The sequence below is a fragment of the Megalops cyprinoides genome, chromosome 2, assembly GCF_013368585.1.
Source record: "Megalops cyprinoides isolate fMegCyp1 chromosome 2, fMegCyp1.pri, whole genome shotgun sequence".
Classification (NCBI taxonomy): domain Eukaryota; kingdom Metazoa; phylum Chordata; class Actinopteri; order Elopiformes; family Megalopidae; genus Megalops; species Megalops cyprinoides.
Genome location: NC_050584.1, coordinates 1826484 through 1850252, shown reverse-complemented (window position 1 = coordinate 1850252; position 23769 = coordinate 1826484). Strand labels below are relative to the sequence as shown.

General features: G+C 39.3%; 1 protein-coding gene across 1 annotated transcript; it reads right to left on the bottom strand.

Annotated features, from left to right (window-relative positions):
* Positions 1-510: 510 nt before the first annotated feature.
* ndc1 (NDC1 transmembrane nucleoporin) lies at positions 511-21808 on the bottom strand. Its single transcript, XM_036521715.1, has 18 exons — positions 21685-21808; positions 20074-20194; positions 19767-19868; positions 19490-19664; positions 13477-13609; positions 13278-13386; positions 13124-13172; positions 12814-12946; positions 12505-12597; positions 12313-12394; positions 9910-10074; positions 9332-9586; positions 7193-7305; positions 6885-6935; positions 5923-5986; positions 5538-5638; positions 3986-4146; positions 511-831 (listed from the first exon to the last, which is right to left on the bottom strand). Exons 1-18 carry the CDS (start codon positions 21721-21723, stop codon positions 768-770), a joined length of 2010 nt encoding a protein of 669 aa, XP_036377608.1. The 5' UTR covers positions 21724-21808; the 3' UTR covers positions 511-767.
* Positions 21809-23769: the final 1961 nt, after the last annotated feature.

Below are 23769 nucleotides of genomic sequence, written 5' to 3'. Positions count from 1 at the left end.
CTTACTTTTCTTCTGTTATGGGCAGTGCATCACCATCAATAGTGCAGCCAAAAAAGCAAAATGTGTATTAACACTGACAAGCAGTGTACATGTTCATACAAAATGTCAATTTATTCATTCAGCAGCATCAGCTTTGTTTACATTGTTTAAGTTAAAAGCAACTAGAGACCATTCCTATTCTGTATGAATTTTCTCTTTCATACAAAACAAGCACCAACTGGTTATCCCAACCTGAGGTAAAGATTGTCTATGTACTGTGTGCTGTTTGTGATTATGCAGCCATTAAAACAGTGCTGACCTCTTTTCTGACAAAACAGGGACAGTGCAACAAGACAGTGAAAAGGGGAATAGCACATGTAAGTAAAGTAGAGGAAGGTTTTTAATATTCAACAATATAATTACACACGCATATGAAACACAGAAATCCAGGACATTATACACACATTCCATAATTACCGGAACTTTAACTGAAACAAGTCCTTTATATCAACTTTAATACAATACCGTGTACTCCTTACTACAAACTGAGGGAAGTGGTTTATTGAATGCAAATTTTAAGATCTTTACACTCTTAGAACAATAATTACAAACATCCACACTTCCCTAGGTAAATGTATACCAATGCTTTCATATGAGAAACTATCGTAAACTTGTATAGACTCAACAGCATAAGCATGACACAAAAAGAAAAACCTGTATCAACAGACTGAACAATGGATAAATAGGTGGCTGTGGATATAAGGCCTGCAACCAGTAAGACAGTGGAATTACTCCTTGTACTCCATGAACTGTTGGATTCTTTTTCGATGCTCTGCTGACATCGGCACAGCACTGTGAGAGCAAAAGAGAAGAGAGCAACCATTTTAGCAACCACTGTGGGCTGCAATGATTGCACAGAGTATTGCGAAAATAATTATGTATTATGATATGATAATAATAATGATAATAAATTGATCAATATATATTCCTTTTCTAAACGGCAGCACAGAAATGATGCAAACCTTTTCAAAACAAATTTGGAATGCTCAACGATTTCCCCCTTTGTTTTCTAATGTAATGCCCAACTGTTTCAGTGATGATCATTGCTACAACGTACAAGTCCATTGGTGGACTGTCACCTGTCTCCATCCTCTCCAGGTCCTCCCCATTGCAAGACCTCTCCCATAGCCCAGGCACTAAAAACAAGCTCACTGATAGCACTTCTGCTGTCAGAAGTCTTGGCATAATCCCTGTTAACCAACTGTCCTCCTCTTCACACTTTGCAGCGAGGAGTCCAGCATACATATTCTTTTTGTGCAACATTTGAAGGATCCACCCCTGCCTCACAGCTCCCAGGTCAGGCCCTGGTCCTGTCACCTCTGGACTACCGTTACTCCCTTCTTGCTTGTCCTGCCTGTGCCATGAAACCCATGTCCCAAATCGAGAATGCAGCTGCGCGGATTGTCTACAACCTCCCTAACCATAGTCATGTCACACCCTTCCTCACCTCAGCTTCCTGTTATTGCATCAGTGGTGGGATGAGCTTCCCATAAGGGTCAGGAAAGCAGAATCACTGGCCATCTTCCTATGCAGACTGAAGAGCCACTTCTTCAGACTGCATCTCAGTTTCCCTTCAATCCACTCCCCCTAGCACCTGCTACTTGTATTAGTATTACTTGCCACTTTTTTTATTTAGTATTGCTGCACGAAAGTATATGTACTTAACATCTTCCCACAGGTTTCAAGGCCGTCTAGTTTCATATTATCACAAGTTCATTTGTGGTAACGCTTCAATGGTGTTGTGCTTGCACTCACTGGTCTGGGAGTGTTGTTAGCCTGGTCTGACACTGCTGCTCATTTAACATTTCATTTATACATTTCTGCTCTGCTCTTCAGCATGTGCTAAATGAAAGTAATGGGCCTTTTTCATGTAAAGATGGTGAGTTTCTGGTCTGAGCCAACGGGGGGGTATCTTTACTTCCGTTTATTACTAGCGAATCGACAATGGCACAGTCGAGAAGCAACAAGTGGTGTTGTGTACCTTTGTGTACAAACAGCAAACAAAAACAGCCCTATTTAAGCTTTCACGCATTTCCCCGTGATGAGGACCGCAAGAGACAGGGTGTACTGAGAAAGAAATTCAGCCCTGGACTTATCCGCTAGGGAATTAAATTATATTTGGGTACGATTCTCAAGTTCTGTCTACAGCTGAGACCACCTCTTAATTAGTTAATGTGCATGGACTTTACAAACAATTACATTCTTCTGAATATAAATCACGTAGCAAGTTTTATATCATCGCATTTAATGCAGCTCGCTAGCTGGGTAGGTACATCAGCGGTCCTGAAGTTCCCTTTAACCCGCTAGGTAGCCAACTAGCTAGCTTGCTTTCCTTGATAACAGCACACAGCTAACATTTAAAACTTGTCTCGTTTTATTTAGCGTTAATTAAAAAAAACAGCGGTGGCAATGCAATATTTTACTTAGGTTAGATGAGCATGTTGTTGGTAAGCTTACGCAACTAAGCTCTGTTTGAACTAATCGTGACATGACTTTGTCAGTGTCAAAGTAAAGGATTACATACGAACGTGTGTCATTGAAAACTGCCTTAATAGTGAAAGCATTCATGAAATTATGGTATCTTATTATTGAAATAAACATTCATTTCTCAGTTCTCCCAATTGAACCATTTCATCAGATGATAGGCACACAGAGAGGGCCGGTAAAGAGACAGACAAAGCCGGTAAAAACTTTATGGATTTTTTTGATGGCCCACCGAATTTGTCCCAGTATGGCCGGCGGCCAGTACACCACTGGCAAGAGAGTATGGATTCAAGCCATCAAGAGAGAGGAAGGCCCGCTGTTTAACGTCTGTGATGACACAGTTGTTTGTAGCATGCACTTTCGCAGCGACGACCTGTTTACAACAACTAGTGGTCTAAACAGAATTTAAAAAGATGCAGTGCCTTGTATTTTTCCATAGGTCTCTGACAGAACCCCAGCCAGTAATTCCGTTTTTGACAGGTCAACTGAAAGACTGGGGTTTGATGTTCGTCGAGTCAAACCTTGCTGTGGTCGAGAAAACATTGATGTTGCTAGCCAAAGCATCTCCTTCAACAGAACGATGCAAACAATAATTTATTCTGTGCTCTTCTTCCTTTTTGTTCCGTAACAGATTCAGTATTATCTTCACTACACCTCCAGGTTGTGTGGCTCCTCATTCTTTTTAAGTGACCTGTAGCACCGTGCTCGTATTATGACACTAACGTCTAATACGTCGGACACTATACCAAAAAGGACATGCACGTAACAAACATGAATATTAAACTATCATGACATATGTTATGACAATGAACAATTGGATACTTTCATTACACAGCTTTATTGAAGTGCATTTACAAGCTGCTAGGTGGCTTGATCTAACGTTAGCCATCTCTCCGTAGCTAGCTGACATTACCTTCATAATTAAACTGTTTATGAAACAGTTTATATCTACGAACCAGTTTGGATTGTTTTGTTTTGCAGTATATATCCACCATTTCAGCAACTTGTGAGAGCCTGAATTTTGGCAGATTTGCCAAAGATCTGGAGAATGTCAGGGAGACACACACATCCTTGCCAAAGGTAGCCATTGTTGACTGGAAGTAACTTTACCCCCTGTTACTTTTCAATATGGCGGCATGAAAAAGGCCTATGTAATGTATAGCCCACCTGAGCCCAGCCCGCCATTCTTACAGACAGGATTTTAACCTCTGCAATAAATCCATGGATATTTCATGGATTCCAGAGTTAACATTGCATGGTTTTCCAGCAGTAACCTGACTGCTATGGTAACTTTTCATCTAGCCCCCAAACTGGTCCTGGGTTTTCCTGGTTTTTCAATTCTCTCTGAGAAACACACTCAACACTTTGTTATAGCTCACTTTTACAATGGAAATTGTCACAAATAAATTGATTTGACTGATTGATTTGATTAGGACTAAGTTTTCAAGATGTGGTCTCTTACTGTAGGTGCTGGCCGAAAGTGGATGTTATTCTATAGATGGCAGTCTTCAGGGCAGCTCTGAGTGCAAACCGTAGGGTTTTGTAGGTTGTGTCCTCAAGGCTATAGGAAGACCATACAGGCTTGCTTGAGGCATGGGGCAACTTGAAGTGCTTGTCAACTGCCTACAAAGAAAAAGACAGAATGAGTTCTATAAAGCCATTTAGCTTGAGTGCCTCATACTCCTAGCTGTGCCTTCCTGCTCACTCTGAGCTCACTCTGATTAGGTTTGATTTGAATCTGAAATCAGAACTTTGTATGGAGAAAGTAAATATTCAGACTTCAGACAGTAAGACAACTGACTACTAGGGTTGTGTATTGTTTGGGTTTTTTCTGATACTGGTGCTAAAGCGATACCTTTAAAACGGTACCGGTGCCTAAATGGTGCCTGAACTGAAATTCAACAATATATTAACAGTTTATAGTATACTTAAATATATAAATATAAATAAATACAAAAATGTTCGCATTATTAGCATATGTTTTCACTCTTTTGTAGCCATGTGTTTCTATCTACCACATGGAAGCAGCATAGTGCTGTTGCTGTGATATCAACATCGAATAGATACGAGTGGCGTTTTTTCCCCCCCAAGAAGTATTTCACACGGCGTCGGAAAACTGGAGGTGTGCTCCCACATCAGGTAAAATTAAAAGGAAAAAATTACGGGAAGAAACCTAGCGCCTTAACAACCCTTTCGCACGTAACTTATTTTTTTATGCAATGTAGCGCACGTGTTATGTTACATGGTACATTGTGTTTTCATTAGCATTAAGCTTCTCAGTTTTTGGTTAGCATTTGCTATATTAAATCGCCCTTTCCTCGCTAAAATTAGCTAGAATTTCTCCAATCTAGTGTTCTAATTGCACCGGTTTTAGCATACGTGCTAAACGGCTAAGCATACCGGTGTGACCGTATGCACAAAAGGGTTAAGTGGCACCGAAATGAGGGACCTAAATCTGCATTGCGATTCGGTCTGGTAGATACCAGTTGTATAGGTTTTGGTACCCAACCCTACTGACTACCAGCAATGAGTGTGAAGGATGAGGTCATCAGGGCAGTGTACACTGTTTTCTGATCACACAAGCTTACCCATATACAGAGCTCTATATTCATTCATATACCCAGACTAAATCAAAAATATGCTATATGGGTGGTGATACATGACCTGGAGAGAAATGGCAGCTTGAAACTTTGCTTCACTCCTTCACTAAATATTATACATTTCCTCCATTTAACCTTGAATTAACCTTGTCTAAAGCAACACTAAACATGCATTGGCAATACAGAACAACAAAACAAAGCATTTTCGATTTTTTGTTGACAAGATCCTAAAATAACAGGCAGAAAAAGCCCCCCAGACACACTTGGAAGACAGCATTGTGAATTTGAATTTGAATTAAAAGCCAAATTAAACCTAAATAATTAGAACCAGATAGAAAAAACATTAGATTCCCCTAAGACCTCATTTGAGAACCACAGTTCTTTTTGCTGACAAATTCCTGTTTTTTCACTTACTTCTTGCAAATTCAACATGGAACTCAGGATGCTGGAAAATGATGTCTGTACAACTCCAAATCTGTCTTCTGTATAAGAGGCCACAACTAGATGAGATAAGCCTACAAAAAAGAATTTCAGAGCAGAGGTGGAGGTTAAATATGTTTACCAATAGAAAAAGCATAACAGCATTAACAGTTAGATAGCAGTGCACATCATGGAAAACTGCAATATTAGCAATGAAACGAAAAAAAAAGGTACAGAGAAAAAAATAATCTTTCAATTCACATCAACATCACGTTACTTCACAAACATGAAATGTACAAAAATGCAACTAGGAAATTAAGCATTTACTGAACAGTCCCGAATCACATTTTATTAAATGACAAACAAACTGGTTTCAGACCTTCCAATGCCCAAATATGGGCTTGAGTGTCAGCAAAAAGGGCTTGACTGGAGGCTTCTGGAAGCTGCAAAAAAATCCCATCAAAATGATAAGTTTCAAAGGGAAATGGAATGAAAAGCAAACACCTGATAACAAACAGTATGCCTAATTAAATTTTCATTGCAAAATAGAAATCACTGGATAAATAAAACTGTGTAATATGCATCTCACTTTGCCTGTGTTTCAAAAGGTAGCTGGATTAATAGTGGGCTCATGACTTGAAGTACACAACACACCTATAGATCTAGGTAGTAATGCTAGCAAAGATGCATAAATTCACAGACAACCAAAACTGACAGACATGGCTAATATAAACAAGGCACTTCATCTTTAGCAGCACACATGCAAGAATGGATATACAGTCTATTGTAAAAAGTATTCAGGAGAAGAATCAGCTGTTACTGTTAACTGCTGATGTTGTACTCTCATAACCACTGGCATCGATCAGACGTTCTTGCGCTAGAGCAGCGTTTCCCAACCCTGCTCCTGAAGGCACACCGTCCTGCATATCTTCTATCTATCCCTGCTCTACCTACCTGACTGAACTCATCAGTGGCACTTTTGATTAGCTGAGCACACCTGATTTAGTCAAGCAGGAAGGATACATAGAAGATATGCAGGACAGTGTGCCTCCAGGAGCAGGGTTGGGAAACACGGCGCTAGAGGATGCAGCATGGTTTTGTTTGTAGTGCAAACACCTCAACTAAACTGAAGTGCTTATAACTGAAGCTGAACAGAGGGAATGGGTGTGGTGGTAATGGGGCATGGGTGCAGTGAATCATCTACCAAGTCTTAGAAAGATCCAAGAAGTAGTGCTCCTGGGAAAATTAATTCAAACAATGTTCCTGGTTGCTGATGATATCTGGACAGCATGCAGTTAGGCTATTCTCCCCACCCCACATGAAGCATGCACTTCACCTTACCTTATTAAACAAATACATTATCAGCACCCGCTTAGCCAAGAAATTTCTAACCTGAATAAAATGATTAAGAAAATAAGAATGTAACCATATTCCTGTATTACACTAAAATGGTCAATGCATTAACACTGTAAACTTCATTTAAAAACGATGTAGTTAATTTGCATTATAAGAAACAACTATCAAACTTTTAAAATGAAAATACATACAGAAATAAAATGAACCAAAGGAGGACCTCCAGTTGCAGCACAAATGTAAAGTACAATCAGCACAGGCAGTGGATGTGGAAAAAGCAATCCTGATGACTCTACCTGCTCGTGTCGATTGTGGACCCACTGCGAAAGAAATCCAGATGTGTGAGTGGTAGAGGGAGGGCTGGGCACATGGGCAGGTGAAGCTTGTGGACTACCATTGAGAGGGGACTCTGGAGATGAAAACGCAGTTACAAAGAGCACAACAGTCTTCATATACTGTCAAGCAAGCTTTTTAATGTACCTGTCAATGCACACACTAAGTTTCATCACTTCATTCCAAACTACTTGGGATTTATAAACATTTTTGTGAAAGGTCATGCCCACATTGCCCTCGTGCAGCCAAGTTTTTCATGTACCAATTTTTTGTATGATAACTTCACATGATGATGAACAAATTAGTGCATGCCGACACACATCTCAAAAGAGATGTAAGCATTTTTCAAAAAAAATCAAAATTACGGAAAATCCATGGCAGACCTTATTGGTCCAGATTTGTTCTTTGTCAGCAGAGGGATCTGTGGATGTAGTTTTTTGTCTGTTGGGCGAACAACTGCAATTTTGCTCAACTGTTATAGCACCATCTGCACAAAACTTACTGTAGGTATCAGGTTTCAAGCACCCCTCTAGGGCTTGGCGGTATGGCCTAAAATTTATATCACGGTATAATTTGAAGCACAGACAGTAACAGTATATATCACGGTATATTCGTTTTTCTTAAATATATATACTGTATATTAATATATATATAATATTTTTTAACGATAAATCGCTGTTTCCTCAAAGCTAAAATTAGGTAGAATTTTTTCAATCTAGTCTTCTAATGGCACTGGTTTTAGCAGACGTGCTAAACAGCGAATCACACTGATCAAGAGAAAATGTATTTCAAAATAGAAAACGTTACAGCTCATAACGTGAAGTAACATGTCTTTTAACATTAACATTAGCTATTCTAGCTAGCTAACTAACTTAACGAGATGAGTCTTCCTCATCCAGAGAGCCAACATGCCACCTCTTCACGTGCTCCAGCATAACCGATGAGCTCCCATGCCAGGCAAGGTCAGATTTGAAAATTCTGCAGTTCACAACCTTCTTGGCAGAGTTAAGAGTGAAATGCTGCCACACTTTTGAGGTCTTTGGTCGTGAAGGTGTTTACATCTCGACTGTTCACTCCAGTAAAGCAACGTAACTTATGCTACATGTCTGAGCATTCCGAGTCAGAATGAAAAACACGCGCCATTACGTCAACAACTAATTGACAAATTTGTTGGCAACTAATTTGGTCATCGATTTTAGTTGACTACGTCGATTATTCGTTGCACCCCTACCGTAGGGGAAATTCATACTAGTGTACTTTCTATACCCTTTATATCACCCACCCTACACCCCTCTATCAGTGTACCAAGTCGATTAAAAACTGACCAAGTGGTTGTGCCAGAACTGTGGAAAATCTACACAATAATAATAATAAAACCAGCAAATATGCACCTGCAGCACTTGGCCCCTAAACAAAAAAAAACATTGCCATTTCTCCATGTAATGTAATGTGTGAAACCGGGGAAAAAAATCTGTATTCCAAGGTAAACGTGGTCTTATGCAGAAAAGGAAGCAAAGGAACAAACTGGATTTGGGGACACAGCCACTTTCACTCCTCAGTTTCTTGACTATAAAAGGAGTATGGCTTTTTTTCCCTCAAAGATGTCAAAGCAGTGTGTTTTATTTTGTGCTTCTGTTTTATGTCAAAAGCAGGAGAGTGCATCTGCCAACTGTGTGAAATCATTAAGTTGAACATTACATGTAATATCCAACAGGGCCCACTGTCTTAGCCCTAGTTGCATTATACCACGTAAATTACTGGACCTTAAATTTTGTATCTTCCTGCTCAGCAGGATCACAGAGTGGAAACATGATACGAGACATTATTTTGAACATGCACTCTAGTGCATAAACATGTCTTTTCAGACTCTAACAAAAGGATACCTGAGCTAAGTTTGAAACAGGTTGATAGGTTGATAACTGAACTCTGTTAGTTGCAGTGACAGATTGAATAGAACCTTGCTCGTCTGTGGGCATGTGTGCAGTTTGCCTTGTAGCATTAACTGATGGGTAGCATTAAATAAGGGCAGGTAAGGCATCTTGAAAACAAGCAGTTTAGACAGTTTTATAGAAGTACATTCACTTCAATACTTCTGCACCTACCTGTAGAGGAAGTCCACAGCTTGGGCCCCCTCCTTGTCACATGGGGGCTCTGTACCGAGTCATACCAGGGTGAAAAGGGGCGCTGCACACCCATTGGGCGCTTCATGACAGGAGAAGTGAACAGACTATCAGGCGCAGGGGTGAAGGGGCCTGTCTGGTAGCCATGCAGGCTTGGCACAGATGACCCTTGGAACATAGATGCAGGGGTCTGGAACACTGCACTCACCCGGGGTGTCTTAGCCATCTCCTCCATCCCTGACGAAAGGTTACATCAACTTATTTATCCAAGGTAAGGGACTCAAAAATTCTTTCCTCATCAGATTATCTGGTTCTTACATGAATAGTACTCAACAACAAACCAAAATTGTTCTCTATACTACTATGGCCCCGCCACCCCAATCAGGGATTCTGTTGAGGTATAAGTAAGGGACTCAAAAATTCTTTCCTCATCAGATTACGATCTGGTTCTTACATGAATAGTACTCAACAACAAACCAAAATTGTTCTCCATACTACTATGGCCCCGCCACCCCAATCAGGGATTCTGTTGAGGTATAAAAACTATGCATATACTCTACCTGAGCTTTCAGAAGTGGTTGACTTTGGGTCACTACTAGCAGACAGAGGTTTGGCCCTCCCGTTGGAGGCAACAACTTCATGGTAAGCAGTCAGCCTCTGAGTAAGGTCACTGATCATAGACAGACACTCCTTACATATGGCACTCCAATTGTGAGGATGGCCACCTAGGAGACAATGGGAAAAAAGCAATTAATGAAAATACTTGCATAATTAATATTAGGGTGCGTCCATCTCACTCTAGTCTTATTCGTAATATGTGTCATCAATGTTGGATAGTCGTAGTTGATTGAAAAACCAGAGATACCAGAAATATATTCATTGCTAGCTGTAACTGTCAGAAAATGTTTTCATTTCACTCCTGCATAGGAATATTTTTATAGTTGTCCAAACCCCCGTTGTGTGTCCATGACAGGTACATTTCACACCGTAGTTTCTATGCCGAATGGTATGACCACCAACAACCAATCTGAACATGCACTAAAGAAGGCCAAAAATCCTGGAGTGAAACTCAAATGCTTATAAGTTTTTGTAAAATGCATGTCTCCAGTAGCCACAGATGTAACGTTTGAGTACAGCAAAAATTTTGGTGATTGGTCATGTGGTATGGTTACCACATTGGTTTGAAAATGGAAAATTTGAGGGGATACAAGTCATACACAGAATGAAATAGACACATGAAACCAGTTTAGTCATATCCAGGTCTTATTAAGGAATCCAGTGTTATAACATTAACTGGCTCTGCAACATTACAAAAAAAAATTACCACTCCAAATAATGGTAAGCACAGAATGCAAATGAGCCCCCATTAATTAAAACAGCAGCACGGTTACACTGTGGCTAATTTCAAAGTGATTTCAAATGTAAAACTTAAAAATTTTCTCTGACAGCCAATAAAACTTTATCTTTTTCCCCATCCATTTATTGTACTCTAGCCAATACACTGAAAAATGTTTTAATGAAATGGTGGGCAGAATTACACAAACTTGGTGTCTAAATGGTCCTTACAGTTGTCTTCAATCTGCTGAGGAGAGGTTCCTGCATTGAACATTATGATTGCTATAAGCCAATCAGTTTTTATCATTCGAAATAATAATATGCCTGAAATGTAAATGAGCACATCTGAGGCTCAGATTACACATCAGATGCACCATTTGAAAAGTGGACATAAAATCCTAATCTCTGTAGAGATTAGTACCAGCCAGAAGAAACAGATACACTGCGATTGATATTGCAAACAATTTTTTAGCTCATCACATTTCTGCAGCGTGACGTTATTTCATGACATTTTATTACACCTGCATTTTGTTATGTGAATTAACATGACCTTCAAAATCACAAAATGGTTTTCAAGATTCTAGTGATTCCAGTGTTTTAATTAGACATGAACATAAAGTGCAATAAATGCTGCAGATAGATTTCAAGGCTCACCCTGATCTGATCTCACCACGCAACATATTAATAGCTACAAAATCTAAACCCCTTATGCCAATTATTAATCAAAAGTACCAAGTGACATGTTCCTTCGTTGAAATATTACACTGGGAATGGGTTTCTCTATTAGACAAGATATAGCATCCAACCAATTTGATATCACTGTAGAAGGGGAAAAACCTAGTATAGTTATTGAATGCAAATACTTGGACATTACAAAAGTAAATTCCAGCTATTCTTTAGCGAAACTTTAAAATTATAAACAAATTCAATATTAAATTCATTACGAAAAAATACCTATTACTGCTACAAAGATATACAGTATGTACATGCCATGACCTTCTCTCATACATCCTATTGTATAATTAATTATTTGGTCACAAGCTGGACCTTCCACCCGTCGACTCGCACTAAAAACAGAGTTTGAAAGTTCTAAATAAACTAGTAACTAGTAAAAACTTCAACACCTCAAAACATATATATAACATATATCTGCTTATTATGCTTTAAAAAACCCAAAAAATGTCTGAATCCATGCCTGGTTTTTCAGGTGGTGCCTGAACCCCTAAAGGTCCAGTTCAATTCACAACTGAAAGACTGGATGGCGTAGTATCGCAACAGCATACTAAGGCTGCAAAGACAGGTTTGTCAGGGAACATTTTGAAATTCCTTATTAGAGGATATTGAGAACATACAGTATAATTACCACAGCTTTTCACTGGAACAGCAAACATGGCTAAAACAGAAACAATTCTGGTATCAATAATAGTGTTGATATAGATTTTTAGTTAGTTGATGGCGTTTTGTGGTTTTATATATTTATAAAGTTTTATATATAATGTTATATGTAGTGAACCTACTCCGTAACTTGTGGTTAAATTGAATACACTGAATCACATGACATGATTTGAAAATTTTAAATTGTAATAAACAAACAAACAAACAAAAATGTATGGCAGAACTGTACATACCAGGCTGGCTCAGGCTAAAGACCTCTTGTCTTCTTGATGGCGAGTATTGTGACAGAAAAGACAAGTCCTGTAGAGCTAAAAACTGAAGTCCAATAGGTCAGTTCCACACACATTCAGTAATTACATAGACATATCAAAACATATGTTTTTGTTAGCAAGCCAATAAACATGCAATCAGTAGCACTCCATTACCTTTAAAACTACTGGCTGCCTGCCAGTCAGAACTGTGGGAAGACACTGGAACGCCTCTTCAGAAAATGAGGACTGCACTGGAAAACTGCACATCTTTAAAGAAATGAGGAGAAAAAAAAATAAAATCATTTTGATACTTCAGTGATAGCCCACAACGGAATTAACCTTAAGCAGTACGAAACAAGAAAGTATATGGATCTAGAAAATGATCATCTACTGAAGAACTTAAGTTCCTCTTGCCTGACAAGCATATTAGCAACATGCAGTTCTAAATAATCAGATGAACAAGTCATGTGATTTTTTCCAGACCTCAGTGATGTAGATCTTGAAGAGCAGCATGGTGTTATGCCAGGTGACAAGGAGGAATGTGCCGGTAATCCACAGGTGGTAAAGCAGGGAAAAATCCAGGAGTCCTGACACTGTGTCCAGGGCAATGGGAGAGCTGAACAGAAACAAGTTATCAAAACAATACTGATCTACTACAACAGTACTACTCTCTTTTGTAGTTGTCCAACTACTGATACAGCTACTTATTTTACAGCCAATGCGGAAGTGGAAGGATGAAAACTAAATTTCCTAAAATGAAGGAACCGTGAATAAAGGAATACATGGATCTTACCTGTTCTTAAGGTTCATAGCTGTACAGATCCATAGTCTGGGCATATATCCTAAAAGGAGCAAAAAGCATGAATGTCAAATCTGATATTTCAGTTGCTTTAATTGTTTAATGGTTTTACTCCTATGGAATTATGTCATGTCAGAAATTTCCTTACCCAGAAAGAAATACGCAATGCAGTAGTTACGTAAGTAATACAATGACTGAACTGCACTGCACTTCACAACCAGAGGCAGGGCTCCTTTGAAACGCAGGTACTTGAATTGCTGCAAAGAAGTAAAACTCATTTACACAGATGTGCAACATAGCTCTGAACAAGTCCAAATATAAATTCAAACTAAGAGACAAAGTTGTACCTGTATGGTGTGAAAAGAAACATAGTCCATATTTATAACCACACCGAGAAGACTATAGCTGAATCCAATAAAGGCTCCCGCCATTAAGAAGAAGAAATGATGTTCATTTAGACACATCTGATGGGTAGTGCCACTGTAACAAGAAAGAAACAAAATAAATCTGAGAAAAGCTACAAAAAGCTTCTAAACTGCTTACATAAGCCACATTTAAATGTTAAATCTGCCTAAAAAATAAGGCGTTCCCTTAAATCACCTGGCCTTAATGCTGATGACAAATATGGAAAACAACCAACTATCAATCAGTGCAACTACTAGCTAGCAAGAAAGTAGCCTCTGGTCACTTACTAGCAGCTGTCTAGCTGGATGGTCCACATCGAAAGATTTTAACCTCCTACATCATTTGTTCTGTAATATTAGTTAAAAGGTAGCTCTCTTCTAGTGCCATTCTTACTGATAGTATTCTTATGACATCACAAGCCAACTGCCTTTCCGTTAATGTTGATATATTAAAACTAAGGACCAGCCAGGTAGGCACTTGTCTTGAGTGCAGGTTAAATTGATTCCTTGCAATAGACAACACCTCCACCTGGCTGGACATGTTCAATGTTTTATTAATAAATAATTTTATTTGCTATAAATTGCACTATTTACTTTTGCCAGAAAGCTCGCTTCTTCATTGGTTCTATAACAGGGATTTCACTGCCTAAAAACTAAGTGGCCCCTTTTTACACCACAACCAACAAAATTGTCCAACAAAAATGCCACCTTGATCCTGTAATTTAATAATTTCTTTTAACTTCCTTATTATTCTCACTACACAATATTCCTTCACAGTTATACATGTCCAACATCAGAATAAACCGATTTTTCAAATGTAGGAACAACTTCCCTTCAGTAAATTTAGCAAAAGCTGTCATTAATATTTTCACACTGTTTAACAAAGTCACAGTAAAAGGGTGTTGTTAGGCACGGTTTTGGGCCTTTTTGCTTTTATAAAATGGTCACTTCATATTCAAATCATTATTAAGGACAAATATTCTTTATTATTATATAATTAAAAAAGACATTTTACAAAGTAAATTTATTGGATGCATGGGCGTAATTTATGGTAGAGACAGTGGGGATATGTCCCTACCACTTTTCTGATTACCTAAAATTGTCCCCACCACTATTTTGATATTAATTGCAGATGCGTTTAAATCAAATATAATTTCCATCGGCTCTACACAGGGTTAACTCCCTCATGTTCCCACTGGATGAGAAATAGAGTTTCTATTGGTGTTTGTTCCCTTTGTTCCCACCTCCTGTGCATGCAGCGATGTGATTGCTGGAGTGCATTTTGGATGAAAACAGTGCAGTGCGCTCTGCGCTTAGCCAGAGGAGAGAGTTCGCTGGAGCACATTCCAGGCTGTCTGTCGCAGGTGCTTTGCCTTCTGTGATCGTAACATTATGGTACCAGTATCAAATTACACGCAACGTTGATTGCTCAGTGATATGAAAGACACAGTCAGCTGTCCTGGGCATACACCCCTGTAATTGTAATAGTCTTGCTAACGTTAGCACTGTACAAACAATAATAGTTAGGCATATTAACGTTATACTAGTAGCTAGTATACTTAGCTAACATTAACAGATAACGTAGTTAACTAGCAAATTATGTTGTTGTGACAGGGTGTGCTGTATGGTGATTTTGTGCCAATACATTTCACTTGGGTAACATTAACTGTTCTTGTCCTTCTCGTGTTGGCATTATACCTGTTGGCCAAACAAGAGGAGCATTAGTAATTCTTCCAGGATTGCTAGTTTTCTATTCTGTCTTCTCCAGTTTCAAATCCCATCTGTGTGGCTACAGCCTAGGGTTACTGTAGTTAACATTACAATTAATTATTTTCTGATGACTGATTGAACCTCCTGCAGTATTTCCTCTTAATTCAGCAGTCTGGATTAGCATCATGGATACCAGGAACAAAAAGGGAGACATAAGGTCTTATTTCTTGGTAAATGTAAGTAGCTATGTATGTAGTAAAAGGCTGAGTTAGCTCATTTGTTACATCTATCAGCAAACAACATTTGCCAGTAAGCTCATGCTTGGTGAGGTAACTTATTATCTAGTGTCTAGTGTTGTATTGCAAATCAGAAGTTCCCATCATTTTCATAACTTGTATAGCAAATTAGGAGTTCCGTTCATTTTCATTTAGCTTTGTTGTTACTACAGACATCGATGGATTTTGGAGGTTAGTAAACATGCTGGAGCCAAAGTATACCATTCCATCATAGGGCTGTGACGGTCATGATTTTTTCTTCCCGCGGTAATAAAGCAACAAATTACCCCCCCCCCCGCTAAACACAAAAAGCCAACCCATAACGTTTGCACATGAACAGCTTGTTTATTATTCTCAGCAAGGCTGATTACAACTTAGAAAGTGATTGCAAACTTACAACTATTTTAAATTTTAACATTTTTACATTTAACATTTTAATATTTTATATTTTAATTCACATAATTCTGTAGGCTATACAATAATGGCATCTGAAGCAGCATGAACAGGTAGGCTATATGTAGCCGCATTAAAACAGTTTTAATTATTTTTCAAATCAAACAACAAATAAGATGGTAAGGGAACATTAGGCTAATTGTTTTTAAATATGCAACATAATTGAACATTCATGATGTCGGTAGGCTATCTACTACAATCACTGCTTGTATAAAGTGCTGCAAAAAATCGAACGGTCTTTTTATTTTACGTGGCAAACGCAGATGTGCTTATAACAAATAAGTTGCATGCGAAAGGGTTAAAACGAAATTTGCCGTTCAGCACATCTGCGTTTGCCACGCCTTTCGGTTATTCAGCCAGGTAAATATCCGCTGGAATTATGGAAGGAAGTTGCGGTCAAACTTGATAATATGATTAATTTGCGTTCAAACGTTAACACGTTAATGCGTTAACGTTGACAGCCCTAAAATAAATAAATAATTGCGGTGACGCGGTAATGAGCTCAACCCCGCGGTAGGTGTCTCATGACCGCGGTATTGTGGTGATGCAGTTATCGTCACAGCCGTATTCCATCACGGCCATACTTTACCATGCTACCATGCTATCTATACCAAGAGACAAAAGCTAAAGTGACACAGAGCCTCAGAGAAGCAGAGTACGTCTCAATAACCACAGATGGATGGACTTCACAAGCTACTCAGGGCTATATTACAGTCACAGCTCATGTTATGACCAGCAAATGGGAAGTGCAAAGTTTTGTCCTACAGACGTGGCCTCTTTTCGCATCACACACTGGACTCAACACAGCTGAGGTGTTGAAATCTGCTGTTTTGGAGTGGGAGCTCGATGTGACGAATAACAATAATCATCACGGCATCGCTGTCATTACAGACAATGCACAGAATATTGTGAAAGAGCAGTGAAAGAGGCCAGACTGTCCCCACACATAAAGTGTTTTGCACACACTTTAAACCTTGCGTCACAAGCAGGTTTGAACGTAGGCCGCATCAGCCATCTGCTTGGTCGAGTGAGGCATGTAGCAGTGATTTTTCACTCAAGTTCAACTGCCACAGCTGTGCTGGCCACCAAACAGAGAATGTTAAACCTGCCAGTACATAAACTGATCATGGATGTGGTCACACGATGGAACAGCTCGCTCGACATGCTTGAGCGCTACCTGGAGTACCAAGCAGTCGCTGCAGGGGGTACTGAGTGATGAAGTCAGGTGCAACGCAAGTGACACAGACACTCCGGACCCAGCCGACATCAAAGACACCGAGGACATAGTAAAGCTTCTCGCACCGCTGAAAAAAGCAACCATCCTGCTGTGCGATGAGACCTACAGTCTCTCTCATTGTGCCCCTCTAGCACACAATAGAGCAGAGCATGGCACAGTGCGATGAGGACTCCACCACCACCATCGCCCAAATGAAGAGAGCCGTACTGAACGACTTGACAGACCGATACCAAGGGGAGCAAAACAAGTTTCTGCTAGAAAGCACTGCGTTGGACCCCTGGCTCTGGAGCTTGTGTAGGGCTCCAGGCAAATAAAAAAAAAATCTAGGAGCCATTGGCTCCTAAATCCAAAATATTTAGGAGCCAAATCAAATTTTCAGGAGTCAAAATATAGTGGTGTCATATGCTACATTGTTAAAGATCTGCCTCATACTGCCTTTTCTTTCCCCTCTCCCTTCCATAGTCTACACAATGTATTCTTTCACACAATATGTGCAATGTTCAATACACTGCAATCCTATTACCATAAATACTTAAATATCCAGTCTTTGTTTTTTTTTCACTTTTTTATTCAACTATGTACAATTAGTTGTTTCCTGTTTATTCAGGCTCAGAGTCCGTATCTCCCACCACCACCATGTCAGCGTCACTTGGCTAGCCAGTGTAGTTAGGTCTGCGCCTTCTTTTGCTTGCAGACAACCAGCGCTTCACACTGGGCTCTGGGTCAAACTGCTCAAGTGAGAGGCCCTCAGTACTGATCCTCACTAAGCCTTCCAGTGTCGCAACACATAGGGAACTGTGCACTTTTGACTTGACTTTTGATTCTATTCTGTGCTGAGAATCCTCTTTTGCACTGAGCTGCAGATATGGGAAGCACCAGCATAACTTCAACCAAGTGAAGAATGTTTTTAAAATCTGTGCAGAATGGCTCCTTCCTTAGCATCACTTTCCATAACTCTTATCCATGAACAGACCTTTCACTAATGTTTTCAGCATTCTCCATTCCCTTTGGACAGCTGTAACATCACGCCCACTGTTTGTCAAGAGCTCTCTGTACCAATTCACTAATCTGCTCCTCGCCATAGGTAACATTTTGTGGCCATGTATCATGACGGAACACTGAAAAGGACCTGATGAACTCTGATCCCTTTAAATGTCCTTTCTCTGTAACATTCATCAGCATGTTTCCAAATCTTCTCTCTAGTTTTTTTAACTGTAATATCAATGGTTTTATCAATGACTGCATACAGATCATTTGTGAATGTGGCATGACTTTGGGGGCCCTTAAGGTAGACATTTTGGAAAGTTATGACAGTGGGGTTAGTTGCTGCTCTTTGCCTCTTGCTTACTGGCAGAACTTCCTGCTTCCTGCTATCATTCATTGCCAGAGACAATTCATGCCAATTTTTTGCACATGCTTAGATCATGGCTGGCTACTATAAATACTACTTATTTTATTTTATTAAAGAAGGAAAGCAGAAGCACTTTAAGTTAAAAGGAAAAACTAATTTTACACAAATAAAAAATGCTGATTTATTATTTAATAAAGAACATTTTTTCAATTAATTTTCTTCGTTTTTTATATCGCGATAAATATCATATCATGGACTTTTTATTGTGGTATTATCATACCGTGAGTTTTTGGTACCATTACATCCCTATCACACACACACACACACACACACATACACATACACATACAGATACAGATACAGATACAGATACAGATACATATACATATACATATATATATATATACACACACACACACATTTCAAAAAATAATACGGCACAATAATCATTTCATCTCGATTATCTTGTTTTCATAATCATTGGAAGCCAAAGTCATAATTGAAAATAAAATTCGATTAATCGCCCAGCCCTACTTTGAAGTCATTACTTTTTAACACACACCTGTCTTCCGGATTATAAATTCCTAGCCCACTGCCTCTGGCCTCATCCACATCCCAACTTCTAACAAATATGGTACAGCCATGGCTTCGCCGCACCGAGTACTATCTAGCCAATTGTACTTGATGCAATGCGTTTTCAACTACACATTACCTACAACTGGCTGCAAGTAGAAAAGGCCTTTTTATCACTGCCGCCATTTAACAATACAGTACAGTACAGTAGTTGACACAAAGAAGCCAATACAACGACCATTTTATGCAACATGATGGTGTAACTTGGACAAAATAACATTGCTCTGTATCCTTTGACAGAATAAAAGCTTCTACTGAAAATACTTATGCAACTGGAGCAACAGATGAGATGCTCACCGTCCCTCCTCTGGGCATGGGGAGGCCAGGAAGCTATACCTTCCCCCGATCATAACAGCAGCACACCAAGCCACCACCATTCCCATTATGCAATGGACTAGCGAATGGACAAGCTGGTAGGGACGAAGAAATTTCCCCAGTAGGGCCATCTTGGTGCAAGGAATGGAGGGCACCACTGAAAGAGACCATAACCAATATTCAATATTTTTGAGGTACTCCATATTACTACCAAGCAACATCTTGTAAATATGCAATTTCAACTGTAAGACTAACTCACCACTGCAATACTCCAGATTGAAGAAACCCACCACTAGAATAACTCCAGTGAGGACAAGCACAGAAAAGATGATGTAGGAACCACACAGGAGACTCAATGATTCTGCATACAAACATTTTTGGTTAGGCTTCATCCAAAACAAAAACAATCCAAGTGATCATGCAAAACACTCTTGTGCATTATCATTCTTACATAAAGTTCTTCAAATACTTTTGGCACTGCAGTGACACCTTGACATTTCACTTCAAATTTGCAAAAACTGAACTAAGCTTATACACAGTGACAGGAGTGTTTCAGATTTCATTACCTGATATCCATTGGATAGGATGGAATAAACTGGCCCTGCTCAAAACAACAAACAGCGCTGTGGTTACTGGTAACAGCAACACTGACCATGCAATACTGGCTGCAGCCCTCCACCAGATGACCTATACAACAAATGACCAAAAAATAAACACAAAATTACCATTAGAGTACTGGCATGACATCTGACAGATGGCAGTTAATGCGAGCATATGATAATGCACTTCAATTCACACCTTAGCTACTTTTAGCAATGTAGTCTGGTTCAACTTCAGACAGCTGGATGCTTCAGAAGCTAGTCACATATCACCACTCAAGCTTGCTAAAGTAACTGAAATCAAATTTGTGTACGCTTAATATGTAGTTGCTTTTGCATCTGCTTTCAACGAAACAGTTCACATACATAAAAGCACCCAGAGTTATTTTGCTTTAATGTAAGGTTTCCTCTTAAACCTGCATGGTTGTTTTTACATCACTGACAAAATAACTATAACGAAGTCTGTTGCAAATTTGACACCCTCCAAACCAAACACATCAAAAAGTCTGTTTGATCTAACACTTTGCTCACAGGTGTGCTCAAGTGAAAACACTCTCATTCATTTTGTTTTTTGTTTTACTATGAAAATCTTTAATAATGGCAAATCAGAGCTGGAATTTATTTTTCATGCAGCTGGGAGAACTCAAGCAATCAAACAGACCTATTCATTTAATACATCTGAATGTTAAAATAATAACTACATCAATTGTGTGCTCAGGGCTACATAGCCTGAATAACAGTTTTAGTGTGGAAGAATTTAACACTGGAGCATCACATTTGGTTTGTATGCCAAGTTAAAACAGTTAAATATGCACATGTTGAGAACTGTAACACAACCAAGAAACGTTCACACAAAATGGTACTTTTATCACAGCCTAACAGATGCCATGGAATGTAAGCAACAAGCAGTTTAAGGACATTTCAATGACCGATAAAGGGATTTATATGCGTCTCCCTGAAACATACCACATAACTAGAACCATTAAAAAAGTTCACGTAAAAGTTTTAAAGTTGCAAAAACTATCTAAAAGTTGAATCATAACATACGTGTACGTGTATGAATTAGAAAATTTCCCAAACACCTAAAAGAGACAGCATTAGTTAACGTAATCGCGCACAAAACTTTTACGCGGTTATAGCTGTCCGCCGTTTTCCTTAGTGGTGATGGCTTGACCACTGTCTGAATCGGAGAGTTTTAGCGCTGCTAATCCAGGTTGTCATTATTAATTCACTCGTTAATTTAATTTAGGCACATAACTTTAACTACTTTACAAGATAGGATGGGCAATTAATCATCTTACCATCCCAAAATCCGAAAGCAACTGTTCGTGTTGCATCCATTTTAAGACATACCTCACGTTAGCCAGTTAATGTTATTTATGAGTATTCATAAGGAACGGTCCATTACCTTATTTTTTCAATCTTTATAGGATAGTCTGCTAGCTACCTAGCTTGTTCGCGCACCACATTCAGTTAACAGCCTGAGTCTAAATTGTAAGAAACAAGAAGCAACGCTAGGACGTTGAATAAACCCAAATGTTGTTTTAAGAAACATTAAGCTAGAATAGAAGGTCATACCTTGCGAATGAACCAGTGATTTTGCCTACATGACAACATGGTTTAGCCAACTAGCTAGCAACAAAGTTTCCACAAACAATTCGTGATTAGCTGGACATGTCACTTCACTACGAAGCATTTCAGACTCTTGTAGTGAACATTACTTTCTCTATCGCGCCACATGCGCTCAAAGGACCTACACAGGCCCCCAAACTGGAGCTGTCTCAAGCATAGCCTGATTAAAAAAGCACCCGCTTCACATATTTTCTGTTGCTACATCCCACTCCACCGCATTTCTCACACCCCTTCATCGGAGCCTCCGAATGTGAATAGTAAAGTCGGAAGAAGGTAAGGGCAGGAGAGATAAGAGAAGTTTAACGATTTGCCATTGACATAGCTTCCTTTTTATATGTAAGCAATAGCGACCGCAAAAAGGAACTGAGTGGCGGAGCCAGAGGGGTGTCATGGGGTGGCACTGGACACCCCTGATATCTGATTTGCCACCCCGGGTGGCACCCTAAAATTTCATTCGCTATCAGTGGCAGTTTGATGCTGATTTGACATCTCATTTCACTCGTGAGCTGTGGAAACCTCTTTTCCTCGTCCTCGACTTGAAAAAGGCGCCGCCGGATGTCAAAATAAACGCTTCTTTCAACAAGAGGTGAAATGAGATGTCAATCAGCATCAAACTGCCACTGATAGCGAATGAAATTTTAGGGTGGCGGTCAGACCTGCGGCGAAAACACTATTTTGAATTAAGTTAAGGATTAGCGTCGGGTTTAGGTTTCCTGAACAACGTTTACGAAAGTTGATTCGCAGTATGCATATTGGCAATTTGGCTCCATAACAGACACTTAATCCGGTTCCCAATTTAGCCTAAGACTATGTTTACATCTGTGCTAGTAATACACGCCACGCATATGACGTGCAGTCTCGTAAATTACAGTATACGAGTGTTTAGCTAATGTGGGGTGTGTCAGTGTTCAGCAAATTAACATTTTGAAATCCATTAACTCAATTTAACTCAAAACTGATTTTCGTACTTGAACTCAAAACGAACGATTGTTATTATCAATCTGTTAACGTTACTCAAAAGATTTCCACAATTTGCAGATGGCCTGTTTACCATCGTAAAGGTGTAAGAAATTATAGCTACTTACTGCAGAATAGGGCCATGATCTAACTAGTAACTTAGGCTGGTAGTTGATTTTAAGGTACATTTATAATGAGGATTTGTAATTAAGATTGAGATTGGACAAAAATGTGGCCAATTGGATGCTTACATGTAACCATAGACTGTCTTATTTTTGCAGTTCACTAAATTGGCTGAGAAATAGGTACAGACGTGGACAAATTTGTTGGTACCCTTCCACAAAAAAAGAAGAACCCACAATTTTCTCTGAAATAACTTGAAACTGACAAAAGTAATTGTCATAAAGCATTGTTTATTCCATATTTAATAAAAATCAGACTTTGCTTTTGATTTTTTATTCAACAGAATATTTTGAATAATAAAACAAATGAAAATGGCACGTACAAAAATGATGGGACCCTTAACGTAATATTTAGTTGCACAACCTTTAGCAATCACTGCAAACAAACGATTTCTGTAGCTCTCAATGAGACTTCTGCACATGTCAACAGGTATTTTGGCCCACTCTTCCTTAGCAAACTGCTCCAGCTGTCTCAGGTTTGAAGGGTGCCTTCTCCAGACTGCATGTTTCAGCTCTTTCCATAGATGTTCAATAGGATTCAGATCAGGGCTCTCAGAGGGCCACTTCAGAATAGTCCAATGTTTTGTTCTTAGCTTGTGTGCTTTTAGCTGTGTGTTTTGGGTCATTATCCTGTTGGAGGACCCATGACCTGCGACTGAGACAGAGCTTTCTGACACTAGGCAGTACGTTTTGCTCCAGAATGCCTTGATAGTCTTGAGATTTCATTGTGCCCTGCACAGGCTCAAGGAACCCCGTGCCAGACACAGCAAAGCAACCCCAAAACATAACCGAGCCTCCTCCATGTTTCACAGTAGGTATGGTGTTCTTTTCTTTGAAAGCTTCATTTTTTCATCTGTGAACATAGAGCTGCTGTGACTTACCAAAAAGCTCC

What these genes read in the sequence shown, in the direction of transcription:
- ndc1 (XM_036521715.1), bottom strand. Translation starts at nt 21,723, where the DNA reads ATGTTGTCATGTAGGCAAAATCACTGGTTCATTCGCAAG. An exon ending in GCTATGAACCTTAAGAACAG is followed by an intron (nt 12,947 to 13,123) that starts GTAAGATCCATG and finishes GTTTCTGTTCAG; the next exon opens with CTCTCCCATTGCCCTGGACA. An exon ending in GCTGTGGACTTCCTCTACAG is followed by an intron (nt 7,306 to 9,331) that starts GTAGGTGCAGAA and finishes TTTCATCTCCAG; the next exon opens with AGTCCCCTCTCAATGGTAGT.